This window comes from Balaenoptera acutorostrata, chromosome 3 (assembly GCF_949987535.1).
Source record: "Balaenoptera acutorostrata chromosome 3, mBalAcu1.1, whole genome shotgun sequence".
Lineage (NCBI taxonomy): Eukaryota > Metazoa > Chordata > Mammalia > Artiodactyla > Balaenopteridae > Balaenoptera > Balaenoptera acutorostrata.
Window position 1 is genome coordinate 172,853,941 of NC_080066.1, and position 18,844 is coordinate 172,872,784.

The 18,844-nt window shown below is 43.7% G+C and overlaps 1 protein-coding gene across 1 annotated transcript; it reads left to right on the forward strand.

Moving 5' to 3' along the window:
• The first annotated feature begins 51 nt into the window (after positions 1-51).
• LOC130707603 (ATP-dependent RNA helicase DDX24-like) lies at positions 52-12,398 on the forward strand. The gene is given in 6 exon segments (XM_057543062.1): positions 52-767; positions 7,742-7,922; positions 7,924-8,276; positions 9,355-9,508; positions 9,768-10,283; positions 12,287-12,398. Coding segments are annotated over 6 exon segments (2,016 nt in total). The 5' UTR covers position 52; the 3' UTR covers positions 12,384-12,398.
• The last annotated feature ends 6,446 nt before the right edge of the window (positions 12,399-18,844 follow it).

Here is an 18,844-nt window from a genome sequence, read left to right on the forward strand (position 1 = left end):
TGTGCTTCTCAGTTGCCAATCTAATGGAACATTTCTCTCCTTTTCAGCAACCATGAAGCTGAAAGAGAAAAAATCGAGGCCAGAGCCACCAAACTATGGCAGAATTCAGAGGAAGGGCATCAAAGTTGTGGGAAAATGGAAGCAGGTGAAGATTGACCCAAATATGTTTGCAAACGGACAGATGGATGACTTGGTGTGCTTTGAGGAACTGACGGATTATCAGTTGGTCTCCTCTGGGGAGGGTTCCTCCAGTCTCTTCTCAAAGGAGGAGCCCAAGAAGAGAAAGTCACAAGCTGTTTCAGAAGGAGAGGAGGAAGGAGAGTCTACCTCCTCAAAGAAGAAGATGAAGTTGAAGAAGAGTAGAGCTGTGGAAACTGAAGGAAGCAGTGCCCAGAAAGTGTTTGAGGGCAAAGATACTGAGCCAGGGCCCCAGGGAGATGGCACAGTTTGTCCTGATCCAGAGGTAGGGGAGATGGCATCAGAAAGCCCGGCCCAGACGGTTCCAAAAAAGAAGAACAAGAAAGGGAAAAAAAAATCAGAGCCTCCCCAGGGTACTACTCCAAAGGTGCCCAAAAGAGCAAAGACGTGGATGCCTGAAATGCGTGATCACAAGGCAGATGTATCAGCTTGGAAGGATCTGTTTGTACCCAAGCCAGTTCTCCGAGCGCTCAGCTTCCTAGGCTTCTCTGCGCCCACACCAGTCCAAGCTCTGACCTTGGCACCTGCCATTCGTGACAAACTGGACATCCTTGGGGCTGCTGAGACAGGTAAGGGCATCCTTATCTGGCCAGGGCAAGATTGCTTCTGGATTGAGCTTGTGGCTGCTAACAGGCTGGTTGGCTGGGAGACGGGAATGTTGGGGGCACGACCACAAAAGCACTGTTGAGTGAAGGTTTTCAGAGGTCGGCGAGCTCTGGGTTGAAAGAGGCCACTTCCTGATTGGTGCCCTAGGCAGGTCACTTTATTTCTCTGCGCCCTGTAGACCCTATTATAAAATGGAGATGGACAACTACAGTACCTGCTTCTTTTGCTATGTGGGTTAAATGTAAGTGCCTACTAAATTTATACATTTACACAATAGCAAACTAGTAACAAAAAACAATAGTAAACTAAAATTTACACAGTGCATTGTAAGTGATCTGTAAATGGTAGTTTTTTTCCAGGTCTTGAGCCTTTTCTGAATGGCTCAGAGGTAAAGTAGGGCTAAGATCAGCCCTCTGGAGAGGTAGATCTTCATTAGTATAAGGAAGAAGTGTCTCATTCGCAAGAGTTGTCCAAAGATAAAAAGGGCTGCGTTGGGAGTTGGTGGGTTTATTGGCATTGGAAGGATTTGCGTTTGTGATAACCTTTGGGTGGATTTGGTAGGCAGATTTGGGCAGGAGGTGACTGTTGGGACTAGGCATTGTTTGAAGATCCCTCATTCCTTGGGCCATCTAAGACTTTGTGAAGCCAGGACAGGTTGACTCACCCTGGGGAGACTCAACTACTGATGGGGGAAAGAGCAATACAAGCCTGGAACTATTAGTCTAACTTGACCAGCAATAACCAATAGAAATATATATGTAATGTGAGCCACATATGTAACTTAAAATTTCCTAGGAGCCATATTAAAAAAGGTTTTTAGAAAGTGAAAATTAATTTTAACAATATATTTAACCAACTACATAGCATATTTCAGTACGCAATGAATGTAAAATTATTGAGATATTTTACATTCTTATTTTTATACTGTTTTCAGACTCTGATGTGTATTTTCAACTTGCCGCCCATCTCAGTTTAGAGTAACCACCTTTTAAGAATGTGACAGCTGTGTGTGGCTAGTGGCTACTATATTGTATGGCATAGAACTGTAACCAAAAGTGGGTCCAGCTGCTCGCCGCTCAAAAGCCAATAAAGAGGCCAGCTTGGTGGAAAGGAAAGTTAGCTTTATTTTGGATTCCGGCAACGGGGGCGGTGGGGGGGCAGGGTGGGGGGTGCTCCTGTCTGAAGGCCGACCCCCCGCCCCCATCCAGTGGACAAGAGCTGTTATAGATGGAGGGGAGGGGGCCGCATGCAGAAACAGCAGAGTCAGCTGTTGACGGTGATCTTGAAATTGGTCATTGGTGGTCTGACCAGCATCGTCTTCATTGTTTTAAGTACAGTCAATCTTCAGTTCCAGGGTCGGTTTGTTTCCATTTTCTTGAGGCCAGTTCTCGGAATGGCAGGTTATGTCATGGCTACAGTCTGGTCATCATGTAGTTAACTTTTTCCACCTGGTGGGCGTTTTATCTGTAGATACACAGAAGGTATCTACAAGACAGCTCACAGGATATGGCTCAGAATATTATCTATAGCCCTTGAGAAGGAACTAAAGGTCCTTAGCTATGCTTATTGACTAAACTTTTATGATTTGGTCTTGTTGGACTGCTTTCCTTTGCTTCTGCATTTTCTCACTTCTCTGATTAAACTTATTCTTTGGCTGAAGTTTTTCCACAGACAAAGGCAGGCAGAGGACATGGGAGGTGAGGACCATAGGGTCCTGCTCCATTTCAGAGCTAGACCATGTAGACCAGCGGTCCCCAACCTTTTTGGCACCAGGGACCAGTTTTGTGGAAGACAGTTTTTCCACGGAAGGGGGTGGGTGGTGGTTTCAGGATGATTCAAGTGCATTACATTTATTGTGCACTTTATTTCTATTACTGTTAGTTACATTGTAATATATAACGAAATAATCATACAGTTCACCATAATGTTGACGGGAGGCCGAGCTCAGGGAGTAATTTGAGCAATGGGGAGCGGCTGTAAATACAGATGAAGCTTCGCTAACTCACCGGCCGCTCACCTCCTGCTGTGCGGCCTGGTTCCTAACAGGCCACGGACTGCTACCGGTCCATGGCCTGGGGGTTGGGGACCCCTGATCTAGACACTCTGTGTCTTGGATTTCTGGAAGTGTGGTCAGGAAACTTGAGATGAGGTCCTGTATAAGAGTCATAAAAATGGAAGAGGGAGAAAAAGCCAGGAAAGGGGCATGGAGGTAATAGTAATACCTTAGAACATTTATTTAACATTTAAAATACGTCACGCCCTGTGTTACCTGCATGAACTCAGTTTCTCAAAACTACCCTGAGGTAGGTTCCGTTATTATTCCCATCTTACTGAAGAGGAAACTCGGCCTCATAGAGGGTAGACAGTGTCCCTAAAACTGCCCCACTGAAAAGCGGTAGTGCTTGAATAGTTCTAGACTAGGTCTATGTGCTGTTAAGCATTCGGCTACACTACTTTGGTATGTGCAGAGAGGCCTGGAAGCCTGTTTCCGGAAGGCAGAGGAGAGATGTGAGCCACTGTGGCTAGAGATTGACATTTGGATTTATACCACAGCTCCTATCAGGCTATTTCTGTGGAATGCTGTGAATCCACAGGTCCTAGTCTCAAAGACTTTTGGGGCTGTGGGCAAACTGCTGCCAATGCAGATAATGAATATATCCATCACCCCCAAAAGATGTTTGGGCCCCTTAATAATCCCTCCTTCCCTACCTAGGCTCCCCTCCTTGTTCATCCCCAGGTAACCTCTGATAGTCTTTCTATCGCTATCAATTAGTTTGCATTTTCCAGAATTTTAAAATGGAATCATACAATATGTATTTTGGGGAGGGAGAGTGTCTGCTCTTTAACTCAGCATACTTTGAGGTTCAGCCATGTTACTGCAAATACCAATGGTTCGTTTCTTTTTATGGATGAGTAGTATTCCACTGTATGGATAGAGTACAGTTTGTTTATCTGTCTATTGATGGATATAGTTCTGTTCTTCCTAGTTTTTGGCATTTACAAGTAAAACTATCATAAATATTGGTGTATCAGTCTTTGTATGGATATATGCTTTGATTTCTGTTGGGTAAATACCTAGGTGTGGAATGGCTAGGTCTTATGGTAAATGTAACTTTTTAGGAGTTTTCCAAAGTGATTGTACCATTTTACATAATCACCAGGTTATGAGAGTTCAGATTGGTCCATGTCCTTGCCAGTACTTGGTGTGGTCAGTCTTTAATTTGATTTAGACTTTAAAAATTTTAGTGATATTTCCTTGTGGCTTTCATTGGTATTTCCCTAGTGACTCGTTGAGCAGCGTCTTTTCCAGTGCCTAATTGTATCCATATTATCTTCTTTGGTGGTGTCTGTTTAGTTCTTTTGCCCATGTTTTAATTGGGTTGTGGTTTTCCTATTATTGAATTCATAATATATTCTAGATACACCTCCTTTATCAGATATGTGATGTGCTTTTTTTTCTCCCAGTCTGTGGCTTATTTCTTCATTCTCCTTGCAGTGTCTTTCGAAGAGCAAGAGTTACTTATTTTGATGAAGTTTAAGTGATCACTTTTTCTTTTACAGATGTGCTTACCTAAGAATCCTTTGCCTAACACAAGATCACAAAGATTTTCTCCTATATTTTCTTGTAGAAGTGTTACTAGTTTTAGGTTCTGTGTTTCAGTCTGATCCTTCCTGTGTTAACTTTTATGGGGAGAAATACAGATCAAAGGTTTGGTTTTGTTTTGCATGTGGCTATCTAATTATTCCAGCACCGTTTGTTGAAAAACTACTCTTTCTCCACTGAATTGCCTTTGCATCTTTTTTGAAAATCAGTGACCATATAGGTGTGGGTCTATTTCTGGAGTCTTTTCTTTGCCATTGATCTATTTGTCTATCTTTACTGTTTTCCCAATACGTCACTATGTTGGATACAGCAGCTTTAGAATAAGTCTTAAAATCAGGTAGCATAAGTCCTCCAGTTTTGTTCTTTTTAAAAGTTATTTTGGCTATTCTAGGCCCTTGGCGTTTCAAGGTGAATTTTAAAGTCAGTTTTTCAATTTCTACAAAAAAGTCAGCTGGTATTCGGATTGGGATTGCATTGGTTATAGAGCCAACTGAGGACATGACATCTGGACAATATAGAATCTTCCAGTCCATGAATGTGGTATAGCTCTCCATTTTTTTTAGGTCTTCAGTTTTTCTTAGCAGCGCTTTGTAGTTTTCAGTGTATGCACATCTATTAGATTTATCCTTAAGTACGTCATATTTTCGATGCTTTTGTAAATGGTAATTTAAGATTTCCTATTTCTGATGCTAATAAATAGAAATCTGCATATTTGTATATTGATCTTGTATCCTGCAACTTGGTACCATCAACTGGTTTCTTGAAGATTATATAGGATTTTCTTCAAAGATGATTATTCATCCAGTCTGGGTGCCTTTTGTTTATTTTTGTCTTATGTGTTGCACCGGCTAAAACTCCAGTACAACTGGAATTGAAGTGCTATAGTGGGCATCATTGCTTCGTTCCTGATCTTTGGGGAAAGATATTCAGTGTTTCATCATTAAGTGTGATGTTAGCAGTAGGTTTTTTCCTATTTGTCCTCTGTCAGGTTGAGAAAATTCTCTTCTGTTTCTAGTTTGCAGAAAGATTTTTATCAGGAATGGTTACTGTGTTCTTTTAAACGCCTTTTCTGCGTATATTGAGATATATGTTTTTTTTATTTTCAGTTTGTTGATAATGATGATAAACTGAACTTAGTCGCAGTGTATTATTTGTACATTGTTGGATTTGATTTGCTAAAATTTTGTTAATGGTTTTTGAATTTCTGTTAATAGGATATTGGTTTGTAGTTTTGTCTTCTTGTAATGTCTTTGACTGATTTTGGAATCAGAGTAATGCAGGCCTCAGAGTGAGTTGAAGTATTCCCTTCAATTTTCTGAAAGAGTGTGTATAGAATTGGCATTTTCCTTCCTTAAATATTTGGTAGAATTCATCTGTGCTTGCACTTTTCTGTATAGGATGGTTTTTAATTATGAACTTAATTACTTTACCATATTAGAAATATTTTTATTTTTTCTTGAGTGATAGTTTACTACTTGCAGTTCAGTTAGTTTTTGTTTTGTGAATGTTGAAACCCTGTTATTAGATGCATAAATGTTTAGGACTATTGTATCCTCTAAATGAATTCAGTTTTTTCATTATGAAAAGGCCCTCTTTTTCCCTGAAGTATTCTGTGTTCTAAAATCTCCTTTGTCAGGTTATTAATGTAGCTTTTCCAGCTTTATTTTGATTAATGTTAGCATGGTGTGTCTTTTTCCATACTTGTACTTTTGTCCTATTTTTATCTTTCTATTCAAAGCGAGTTTCTTATAGGCAGCATACAATTGGGTCTTGCTGTTTAATCCAACTATCTGTCTTTTAATTGTGTTGAGGTCGTTTACATTTCATGTGATTATTGATAATGGTTGGGTTTTAATCTGTTTTGCTATTTGTTTTCTATTTTTCCCAACTATTGTTTATTCCTTTGTTACTCTTCTACCTTCTTTTGGATTGAATATTTGTGATACTATTTTATCTTTTTATTGTCTTATTAGCTATAACTCTTTGTTATGTCCTTTTGGAGGTTGCTTTTGGGTTCGCAGATGATGTCTTTAGTATATCATACTCTGCCTTCAAGTGATAATATACTACCTTACATATAGTACAAGAACGTTAACAAGAGTATAATTCCATTTTTTCTTTGCTTTGTGCTTTTTGTTTTATACTTTATGTGTTAGAAATCCCCAAACACATTTTTATTATTTTTGCTTTAAATAATCCATTATTTTTTAAAGAAGTTTTAATAAGAAAAAGACATTTTTAATATTCATCCATGTCACCGTTTCTGGTGCTCTTCATTCCTTCGTGTTGATCCAGATTTTCAGCGAATATCATCTTTTGTTTTACATGAAAGACTTTCTTTAATATTTCTTGTATACCAGGTCTGCTGATGATAAATTCTTTCAGCTTTTGTATACCTACAAAAGTCTTTAGTTTGCATTTTGTTTTGAAAGAGATTTTTGCTAAGTGTAGAGTTGTAGATTGTCAGATTTTTTTCCCCAGGTCTTCAGATAAAGATGTCATTGCACTGTTTTGTAGCATTTGTTGTTTCTGATGAAAAGTGCTGTTTTTCTTATCTGAAGTTTTATGAGTTTGTTTTTGCTTTCTTTTTTGTTGTTGTTATAGTTCTTGCTTATAGTACCTCGTTCCTGAGAGATGCTCATTTTCCTCTGAAAATTACCTCTGAGAGTTCTTTGAGTTCTGTGATAAAAGTTTCTTCATAAAGAGATCACTTATTTGCTTCTGCTTGAGGCATTTTAATTTTGGAACCACTTTAAATTCTCAGCTTGAAGTGTTTTGTTTTGTTTGTTTTTGTCCACACAGATGGTGTGAATACTTGGGCTCCATATACGTTCAAAGGCTAGTTTGAAAATGTTCAAGCATAGACAGAAGTTTTAAAGTTTTCTCGAAAACTAAGAAAATTTTCTTTTACTCCCTCCTTCCCCACCAGAGAAAGGTTTTGGGAAAGTATTGTACAGATGTTCATTCCTTACCCTTCAATTTTGTGTTCCTTCACAACAGCAACAGACACACACACACACACACACACACACACAACTTGCCCATCTCTTTAGGGTTTCATTGTTTGGACATTTGTCTGTAGTTTATTGGTGACCTCAGCCCGCAATGCCAGTCTGTCAGACTTTTCCTCAGACTCCTAATTACTGGTGCCCTCTGGTTGCAGAGCTGTAGGGGTGCTGTACCTGTGTAGGGTAGAAGGAGCTTTGGATTGGTCAGGGTGGCACTTGGCTATGTCAGGGTCCCTCATTCCGTGTAAAGGATAGAACCTCAGACAAAAGTATGTACATCTGTTGATTGACACTGTTTTTGTTTGTTTTTTGTTCTGCTTCTAAGGAAGTGGGAAAACTCTTGCCTTTGCCATTCCAATGATTCATGCGGTGCTGCAGTGGCAGGTGAAGAAGAAGCCTATCCCAGCTCTAAGTAACACAGGAGCACCACTTGGGAAGACCAGTAATGAGGCTGGCGTTGAGACAGGATCACCAGGCAGGGCTGGAACTGAGTCTGGAGCTTTGCCTGCTGAGATTGGAAGCACTGCCCAGGGAGGCTGGAGCGAAGGCTAGAGCACCACGCAGCCAGGCAAGAGCCAAGATTGGAGCTACAGTCTCAGACCAGGTGCTGCCCTCCTGTGATGATGATGATGATGATGCCGGTGAAGGACCTTCTTCCCTGATCAGGGAGACGCCCATTCCCAAACAGGATGAAAACAAGGAGGACAGGCTTGATGAAGAGCAGACTAGAAAGTTCAAACAAGAATTGGGTGGCAGAATTGCACATCCAAGGCGTCCTCTGCTTGGACTGGTTCTGGCTCCCACTCGAGAGCTAGCCGTTCAAGTCAAACAACACATTGATGCTGTGGCCAAGTTTACAGGTGAGGTTTAATTCCGTTTAATAAATGTTGCCTGAAAGGATTCCAGTAGCTGGGGTGGCAGAGGTGAATCAGCTGTGCCCGCCCACTAGGGGGAATCTTTCTCTCCTGCCAGAGAATTAAGCCCGACAGAAAACTGTTTGAGTGACACATTCTTTATTCTCCCAAGGATAACACATAGCTAATGCTATTCTAGCTGCATAGGAAATTGGTTAACTTACTGGATACAGTAGATACTTGGGGCAGCGTTTGGCAAACCACTGTTTGGGTTTCTTTTTTTTTTTTTTTTTTGTAAATAAAGTGCTGCCACACCCACTTATTTACATATGTCTATGGTCACTTTTGCATCACCAATGCAGAGCGGAATAGAGGTAGTAATTGTACAGAGACCATTTAGCCCACAGGGCCAAAAATGTTTACTGTTGGAAAGGTTTGCTGACTCCTGCCTTAGGGCATTAGAACTTAACTTTTTCAGGGAATTCTTTGGGAAAGGCTGCAGAGTCGGGGTTTCAATTTTATAGTAAAAGGAGCAGTTACTTATCAAGCTCTGACTGTGTATTACAAGGCACTTTACTAAGCGCTTTGCTTGCATGATCCTTTGTGTTCCTTCCATACTGTCTACCTTGCGAAGTCCTCCACTAGAGAGGAGAAGAGAACACTAGCCATCAGAGGAGATTCAGTTTAATTTTAATTGAGGGGCATGGGCAGGAACTCCTAGGGGAGGTGTGTCACAGCTACAAGTTACATCTTTCCCAGCACTGTGGTGCACCACTGCTCATTTTTTCCAGAGCTTTGGATGTCACCATGCCTGGGTTCAAATCCAGCCCTACTGGTGTGGTTGGAGGGGAAAGAGTAGAAAAAAATGAGGTTGGGGAAATAGTCAGGGCCTAGATCATAGAAGACCTGGTAAGCCCTCTAGCAATGGCATCAACAGGGCAAGCCAGCTCTTAGCAGCCCCCTGGAGAGGGGAGCTGTGCTGGTGACTGGCAGCCTTTACTAATCTGGGGGCGCCTGTGTCAGCATTGGAAGAACTGAGCAATTAGTCTGAATAACAGTGTCCCTTTTGTTTTGTGTACCATAGGCATTAAAACTGCTATTTTGGTTGGTGGAATGTCCACACAGAAACAGCAGAGGATGCTGAACCGTCAGCCTGAGATTGTGATTGCCACTCCAGGCCGGCTGTGGGAGCTAGTTAAAGAAAAGCACCCTCATTTGAGCAACCTTCGGCAGCTCAGGTGAGAAACAGTACCTCCCCCTTGCCCCCACCCCCTGTTCTGAAGCGGACCTGAGGTGACATGGTACAGTGTGCAGTGCCTTCTCCCTGTTACAAAGTGCCATGGTGTGGTACTAGCCAGACTTGGGCCTTTAGAAAACCGAGCATGTGTGAGGGAGATTGGTTGAGGGCCCTGGGGGTGGTGGGGTGGTAGAGTATGCTGTGGATGACTCCTCTTACCTGCTGCTAACCAGGTGATGTGGGTCTGTCTGGATCCGTAGGTGCCTGGTGGTCGATGAGGCTGACCGCATGGTTGAGAAAGGCCACTTTGCTGAGCTCTCAAAGCTGCTAGAGATGCTCAGTGATTCCCAGTACAACCCAAAGAGACAGACACTTGTTTTTTCGGCCACGCTGACCCTGGTACATCAAGCTCCTGCTCGAATCCTTCACAAGAAGCACGCTAAGAAAATTGACAAAACTGCCAAACTTGACCTCCTCATGCAGAAGATTGGCATGAGGGGCAAGCCCAAGGTCATCGACCTTACAAGAAAGGAGGCCACGGTAGAGACACTTACAGAGACCAAGATCCATTGTGAGACTGATGAGAAAGACTTATATCTGCACTACTTCCTGATGCAGTATGCAGGCCGCACCTTAGTGTTTGCCAACAGTATCTCCTGCATCAAACGCCTCTCTGGGCTCCTCAAAGTCCTGGATATCATGCCACTGACCCTACATGCCTGCATGCACCAGAAGCAGAGGCTCAGAAACCTGGAGCAGTTTGCCCATCTGGAGGAGTAAGTCAGGCCTGCGCACAGATTAGCCATTGGGTCTAGGTCACCAGGATGGTGGGAAGCTACCTTCTCTCGTGGGAGCCTTATCGGTAGAAGGTAGCCTTTTTTTTTTGCACAGCGTGAGGCAGGCTTACTCTCATCTAGTACATTTGGTTGCTGGGAATGCCCAACAGAAACTTCTTTAATAATGAGTAATGGTGACAATAATACCTATTATTATTGAACACTTAACAACAGATTAAGTATTGTGCTTGCATTTTAGATACATTATTACATTCATTCACTTGTAACATCCTTGAGAAGAAGAATAGAGTCATGGTTAAGAGCACAGACTGGAAGCGGACTGCTTGAGATCAAATCCTGGCTGTGTCACTTCTAGCTGGTCAGATTACTTTGTGTTTCAGTTTTCTCATAATCAGTATAATAATAGAAGTTATGGCAGAGGGTTGCTCTGAGGAGTAAGTGAACTTATGCATTTGAAGTGTTCGGAACAGTGCTTGGCACATGGTATGAGCTTGCTAAATGTTAGCTTTAATACTTACCACTTGTCATTATTCTTATTTTATAGATTAAAAAAAGTAAGGTTTAGAAAAGCACATAAGCTTGCCCAAGGTTTCTCAGCTTGGAAGTGGTAGAGCTGGGCCTCAGACCAGCCTGTCAGACTGCGGAGCTCACGCTGTCGTGTCCATCTGCTCTTGGGCCAGAGTGATGGTCAGGCAGGCAGCACGGGGCAGATTGTCAAAATGAGGGCCTGGGAAGCTGGGCTTTAAATTGGCTTCTGCCCACATTGTTTTGTCAGGTTACCGGTTACAGACTAGTTTCAAGAACAAGTGGTTCACTTCCCTCTGAATGTTAGTAAGTAGAGTTAGTGGTTCATTGGATCAGGAGTTGGCAAACGATAGCCCATGGGCCAGATCTGGCTTGTTGCCTGTTTTTATAAGTAAAGTTTTATCGGAACACAGCGAGGCCTATTTATGTATTGTCTATAGCTGTTTTTGTGCTATAATGGCAGAGTTGAGTAGTTTCAACAGACATCACCCACGAAGCCAAAAATAGTTTACCCTCTGGCCCTTGACAGAAAAAGTTTGCTGACCTTGACTTAGAGCGGTGGTTTAATATTTTACAAACTTTAGTTTGCATCATATTCCACAGCCCTATCTCAGAGATACAGGAAGTGGGGACCCTGAAGGGCCTAAAATCTTAAGTTTTTAAGACATACGTCAGGTGCTTTTGACTCCCCTTAAACTACACATACATTAAGAAACATCACCCAGTACATATTATTGAGTGCTTGCTGTGAACCTGGCACTGTTCTAGGGGCTGGTAATAGAATAGTGAGTAGTACAAAGTCCCTGCTGTCATAGAGTTTACATCCCAGGGGAGGGAGGTAATAAACTGAGAAGTAAGTATGCAGTTCGTCAAGTGGTGCTAAGTGCTAAGAAGTAAAGTTGTATAGGGAGTTGTGCAGACTGTGGGTGTGTGGTCTGGGAGGCTTTTCTCATAAGGTGAGATTTGAGCAGAGAGTAGAAGAAAGTAAGGAAATGTGAATATCTGAGGAAGACCTTTATGGCCTAAGGTGCACTAAGTGCACAGGCTGGGAGGCAAGAGCAGGTTTGGCATGTTTGAGGAAGAGCGAGGAGAGCAAGGACGCCTGTGCGACTGGAGGGAATTAAGTGGGAGGGTGATAGGAGATGAGGTCACCGACCTAGAGTATGGCCCCATTTAATGCACTTGAGGTAGTCTTTATTATTGCAGCGTGTGGCTTGTCGATTGCGGCCAGTGAAACCCAGGTTTGGATCCTGGCTCCACAACTGAACAGCCATATATATACCTTGGGAAGTTAATCTCTCTGAGCCTCAGCTTCTTTATCTGTCAAAGGGACATATGTAATAGTATTGTCTCGTAGAGTGTTTGTAAGGATTGTTGTGTTTAGAGTACTCAGTGGTAAGAATTTGATTAATGATAGCCGTTAGTTATTATTAATGAGCTTTCTCTCTCCACCACAGTTGTGTTCTGGCAACAGATGTGGCAGCTCGGGGCCTGGATATTCCTAAAGTCCAGCATGTCATCCATTACCAGGTAGGGACATCAGGGAATTTGTAGGCATCTCCCAACATTGAGTGGGGAATTTTTAAAGCAAGGGTTGAGGGAGGGAGGAAGGGGAGGGAGGAGTAATTGTTGGTCCCAAGGCCTCACGCAACAGAGAATACCACGAGCATCTAGTGACCAACTGGCTGCTGCCACTTTTGGAACACTGTGGTGAGAGTTGTTCTCCAAAACCTCTTGACACTGTCTGATGTCAAATATCAGATAGCCCCTTTCTTTTTGACTTGGGCAGGCTACTTAATATTGGCAGGTTAGAGTCTTAGTTTCTTCCATGAAATGGGCATAATAAGTTTAGCATGTAAAATGATTACCCTGCTTGTAGAGAAATAAAAGAGTGTGGTAATTAAGTCCTGCCTGGGCTTAAATCCCAGCTGTGTACCCTTGAGCAAGTTATTTAGTGTCTTTGTGCCTCAGTTTTTTCATTTGTTAAATGGCAGTTATTACAGTATCGACTTCTTAAGTTCTTATTAAGGTGAAATAAGTTATTACGTGTGAGGAGTTTAGAAAGCCAGGTGGCACTTCCTAAATGTTAGCTGCTGTTGATCCTGACATTAATATCAGCACATGTACCTGGTAAAGATTAGCATAGAGTGGCGGTTAGGCCTATGGGCTCCGGGACCACACTTCGAGCGTTTGAATGCTTCTTGGCTGCTGCTTAGTGGGTTAGCTTTCGGCATGTTACTTAGTATGTCTGGTTTCAGTGTCATCATTTGTAAATTGGGAGTAATAACGCTAGCTACGCCATAGGGTAATCACCGAATTAAACGAGCTAATGCTGACGGATCGCCTAGCGAGTGTAAGTACTCAATAAATGGGAGCTATTCTGGCAAGATTATTTCCCCTTTAAATCCTTCATGCTTTTAACCATCTTTGAGGGTGCCAATTCAGTTTAGCAAATCTTTATTCTTCCTCTTTTTGGGAAAGAGTCTGGGTCAGTCTCTAGGAAATATCCAGATGAACAAAATACCGTTCTAGCCCCTAAGAAGTATCACATCCACCAGAGGACGTGAGATGACCATACCCATAATTTAAGGCAGAAGATATTAGAAAGTTGCAAAATAAAATCGGAGAGAGAGATAACTGCTAGTTTGGGAGGTTAGGAGGTTGGAAAGTGCTTTCTAAAAGGTGCTTGGCATTTAGGGATGGAGAGGATTTGGGCATGTAGAGGTAGAGAAGGAAGGAGGAGAAAACATGTGGAAGTGGGCAGCTGACAGGGAGTGAGAAGAAGGGGGTGTATGTTAGAAGAGGAAAGTGAAGAATGGCATGATTTCCAGCACCATTATGAACCACTGATGATCGTGCTTGGAGCACTGCATTGGAAAAGATACGGAGCCTTACTGGGGCTCAGTGGAGAAGATTGTTCTTGATTAGTGGTGTGTGCCGTGGGCGTGGGAAGGGAGGGGTTGTCAGCTCTCATGCCACATTACCCCTCCCCTCCCCTCCCCACCCCACCCCTCCCCTCCCCTCCCCTCCCCACCCCACCCCACCCCTCCCCCTCCCCTCCCCTCCCCCTCCCCACCCCTCCCCTTCCCTCCCCCCTCCCCACCCCTCCCCTTCCCTCCCCCCACCCCTCCCCTCCCCTCCCCCACCCCTCCCCTCTCCACCCCTCCCCACCCCTCCATCACCCCTCCCTCACCCCTCCCCACACCTCCATCACCCCTCCCCACCCCTCCCTCACCCCTCCCCTCCCCTCTCCTCCCCTCCCCATAACTCCCCCTCCCTACCCCGCCCCTCCCCCCTCCCCACCCCTCCCTACCCCGCCCCTCCCCCACCCCTCCCCTCCCCCACCCCTCCCCCACTACCACCTCAGGACTCTGAGAAGATTTTATATGTGGGGCTTGCAGTCCAGGATATATGATAAGCATCAAAACAGTGAAGGTCTTGCATTCTTCTTCTTCCTGCATTATTTCAAAACAGTCACAACTGGCATCAGACAGCCCTGTAATTGGGTCCCTTTGTCTCAGCGTTATTGGCAGGTGAACTTCTTTTTGAAATGCAAATGCTACAAGGGGTGATTTGCTACAAGGCAGGCCAGGATGTAATTCACATAGTGTTAAAGAGTGATAGATTAGCTTTGTGAATTACAAATCTAGTTTTAGTAACAGTTAAAATAAAACTAGGCGTGATTAACTCTTTCAGGCCAGGTTATGTTTCTTCAGTAGCCTGTTCACTGTTGCCTTTATTTTCCTTGTTCTCAGGAGAGGGGAGACTTTATTTCTATTTTTGCTGCAACAAACGGAGGGCAAGGGGACCACTCTGGGCGGGGAGCTGCTCCTTTAGAGCTCCTGACTGTTTCCCGTGGCCCAAATGTGGAATCAGGCAGGCAGAGCTGGAAGAGCTGAGAACTCGGACATAAACACAGCCCAGAAGGTCGAGGGGAACCCAGGATGGGTGGATTGCTGGAGAGCGGTGGCCAGAGACAGAATTGGAGGTGTCCAGCCAGGGGAAGCTTCCCCTTGGCAAGGACCCTGTGGGTGAGTGAACCCTGCTGACCGGAGGGTCCAAGAGCCTACAGAGAGCTGGCACTTTGAATCTTCCCCACCAGAGGGCGCCAAAGACAGATTGCCACAGCATCCGCAGAGCTCTCCTACAAGGGGACACTTTGGGGCCCGACTCTTGCTCTGGGCCAAGCACTGTGCTTGCGGGTATTAAGTATTTTCATCCTCACAACAACCCCCTGAAGAGGTCCTATTATCCCCATTTTACAGATGAGCTGAAGAGTCATGCAGGGAGTTCTTTGCCAACTCCCCGTGGGGCCCTCCCATTTTGCTCTTTACCTGAGTTCTCTGGACCCTTTCTCTTTCTTTCCCCGTCCCCCTGCCCCCTGCCCCTGCCGCTGCTGCATCCATTTCTTCCCGGGTCTCCACACCTAGGCAGGCACCCTCTTGGCTGAGTCTTTTGAAGATGGCTCGAACCCCATCGCCTCTCCAAGCCTCCATGTGACCCTCAGGAACGCAGCTTCCTCACACTGCCAAGCTCCAGTGGTCCAACCTCTCCTCCACTGCCCACTCTCTGTGGGTAGACAGCCCTGGATGCACCCAACTGTCGCATGTGTGAGAGATCTCATACTGCATACCGCTGGGGCTCTGAGATCCGGACCAAGAAAAGCTAAAGCATCCTCCAGGCCCCCATCAAAGCCTCATGAGGACAGAGGTCTCTGTCCCATTAAACCCTGTGTCACAGCACTCAGAGCACAAGTGGGCATTCAGCAAATATTGGTTGAACGAATTGCTTTTAAAGCATCTTTTTCAATGATTCCCAAGCCCTCCCACATATAGACTGGATATAGGTGCCAGGGGCTGATAGTCACAGAACTGTTAGCCCCAAGGGGCATGGTCAGCAGCGCTCTTTGGAAGTAAAGGTCCTTGTGCCCCCCTGTTCTCAGCTCTGAAGTTTCAGTTGAGATTTCTCCAAAACAGGAAACTTCTTTTTTTTTAACATTAAGCTACACGAATATTAGTAAAATGAGAAAAGGCTAAATAAAATATGGTGTATGATAACCATGGAATGCCAAACAGTAGTTAAAAATAATGAGAAAGACCTATAGAATAGAAAAAGGCCAGCTGCACAACAATATGTATGAGTTAAAACAAAACTATATCAAAAAATGCATATAACAGCACTACATTAAATGTATTCTCTGGGGCTTCCCTGGTGATGCAGTGCTTAAGAATCCTTCGAGGAATCCTTCTTTATTCCTCTAACTTTGGGCACCTTTAATTCCTGTAAACTAGGACAAGTCACTTCTCCAAGCTCCACTTTCTTAGTTGTAAAACAGGGCTTCTAATACTTCCTAGGTCACATGGTTATTATGGGGACTGCATAAAATAACATCTACAAGGCGCTTCGCACAGTGCCTGGCACACAGCAAGAACTCAGTAAGTGTTGGCTGTTCTATTGGTGGAGGGAGCTAATAGATCAACTGTGCAGAAGGGAAGGGGTGATGACTGAGCCCAGCCCCTCAGCCAAGTCTCCAAGTGTCCCTTGTCTAACGCAGAACCGAGAGATCTGTTTTGATGCTGGCTACTGGTCCCTCTGCCCTGATGAATGTTCTATGTGGAGGGTGGTCAGAGGGTGTGGAAGGACAGGGGCTGGGACCCCATCAAGCTCACGGAACAGGCTGTAGGAACTGGTTTGGGACCGGCATGCTGATAAATAGTTATTTAATAAATGTCTATATGTAGGGTGGAATTTGGTCTAAGACTTGCTTTCATTATTTCCTGGCAGCAAGGTTTGGTGGGGTACTTAACTCCTTTTCCTCTCAGAGTTTTTGGTGGTCTCTAGCATCTAGCACAGAAAACACAAGAATTGTAAATGACCAAACTGGATCAGGTCAGGCCACGGGGAGGCACTAGAAATGGGCTTTTGAAGTGAGGACCAGGAAATTAAGAGAATGGGAGAAGTCGGGGATCACAGGGGCTAAGTTGAGATAAGACAATGGAGAGTCCAGGGTGGAAAAGTTGTAACATCTGCAGGTCAATCTCTTCATCTACTTAGAAGTGACAGCCAAAGATGGCTCAGTGGCTGAAATGCAACCAAGTGTCTGGACTAAAAGGGACCCCTGGAACTGCCCTGAAATAGGCCTGTCACTACAACGTAGACTCAGAAACTTATCAAGTAACTTAATTATGACTGTCTGGTGAGTGGCATCCATTATACTGAAGGTTCTAATTAAGGATCCGTTTAAGTAAGCCTTTGAAAATGGAACTGATTGGAGGAATGTTTCTTAAATTTTTCTGAGAGCCTCTGAGTAAGAGGCCATTTCTGGAGATGAAGAACAATTGTACTTGCACTCTTATCCCAGTGAACAGATCCTTGAAACGTTCAACAAGAAGCTATCTGTTGGCCTCACACATGGGGCTTCAAACCATGTTATGATTCAATCCTCCAACCCCCATCACTAATCTGAAAAAAAAGTAAAACAAATGAAACAGGAAATATTTTGGATCAAAAACAATTAGCCAATTGTAACTGGTTATTCCCACCCCCAACCACTTCATATTAGAGAAGGATCTTTCCCTATAGTATATAATGGCATCCTTCTCAGCAATAATTTAAAATAATTCTTCTCCTTTGTGATGCTAATTAGAGATATTTATTAGATTCAACGATAGACCCTTTTCACATTGAAGGGGCATAATTCAAAAGAGGAGGACAATGAAGAGAAGGAAATATTATAATTCTTCATAAATGATGAGAAGAACTGGGAGTTTCCCAGAATAATCCAGGAGAGGATGAGAAGGTGAGGCAGGAAAGTGCATTAGTTGGGGTGCTCCAGAGAAACAGGACCAATAAGAGATAGACAGATGATAGATAGATAGATTGATAGACAGATAATAGATAGATGATAGGTAGATAGAGATATGAAGATATAGAGATATAGATACAGATAAAGAGATTTATTATGAGATATTGGCTCATGGGATTATGGAGGCTGAGAAGTCCCACAATTTGCTGTCTGCAAGTTGGACACCCAGGAAAGCTGGTGGTGTAGTTCAAAGGCCTGATCACCAGGAGCTTCGAGGGCAGGAGAAGATCAACTCCCCAGTTCAAGCAGTTAGGCAGAGAGCAAATCCAACCTTCCTCAACATTTTTGTGCTATTGGGGCCCTTGACAGATTGGATGGTGCCCCCCACATTAGGGAGGGCCATCTGCGTTGCTCAGTCTATGAATTCAAATGTTAATCTCTTCTAGAAACGCCCTCACAGACATACCCAGAAATAATGTTTGACCAGATATCTGGGCATCTGGCGGCCCAGTCAAGTTGACACATGAAATTAATCATCACAAAGGAGAAGAGGGAGAGAGAAGCCAGAAGAATGGTGCCTGTGTGCTTGTGGGGACACACACAACAGGAACCACACATGTGTTCACACAGGAGGGCATTTAAGGACCTATTTAGAAAAAACACTAATTTAGACTATTAAGAATCTCAGAGCCAGAAATGACCACAAAAGCAATGGCTCCCCTAGAATTCATAGCAGTCTTGGGAGTAGGGAGGGGAGGGCTTTGAACTTTTTTTTTTTAATGTGTTTTTTTTTAACCTATTTTTATTTTTTTGCTGTGCTGCACGTCTTGTGGGATTTTAGTTCCCGAACCAGGGATAAAACCTGGGCCCTCGGCAGTGAGAGCATGGAGTCCTAACCACTGGACCGCCACGGTATTCCCTGAACTGATCTAGGTCTTCGGGAACAGGGAAATCCACCTTAACGCCCATCTAAGCATCAGACACCAGTTTTTTGACAAGTTCCATATTGTGGAATAAAGGCTGAAGTCTGTGGATCTCCTAAGTCTGGACTGTGCCTTATTCATCTTTCTACCTCTAATGCCCAGGGTAGCATCTGGCAGATGGTAGATGCTCAGTCTATATTTGCTATATGAATGGTTGATTGAATGAACATAGCAGCACACAGATTTGGCCCTAAAATGCCATAAACCCTACAGTAAAGCCAGTCATT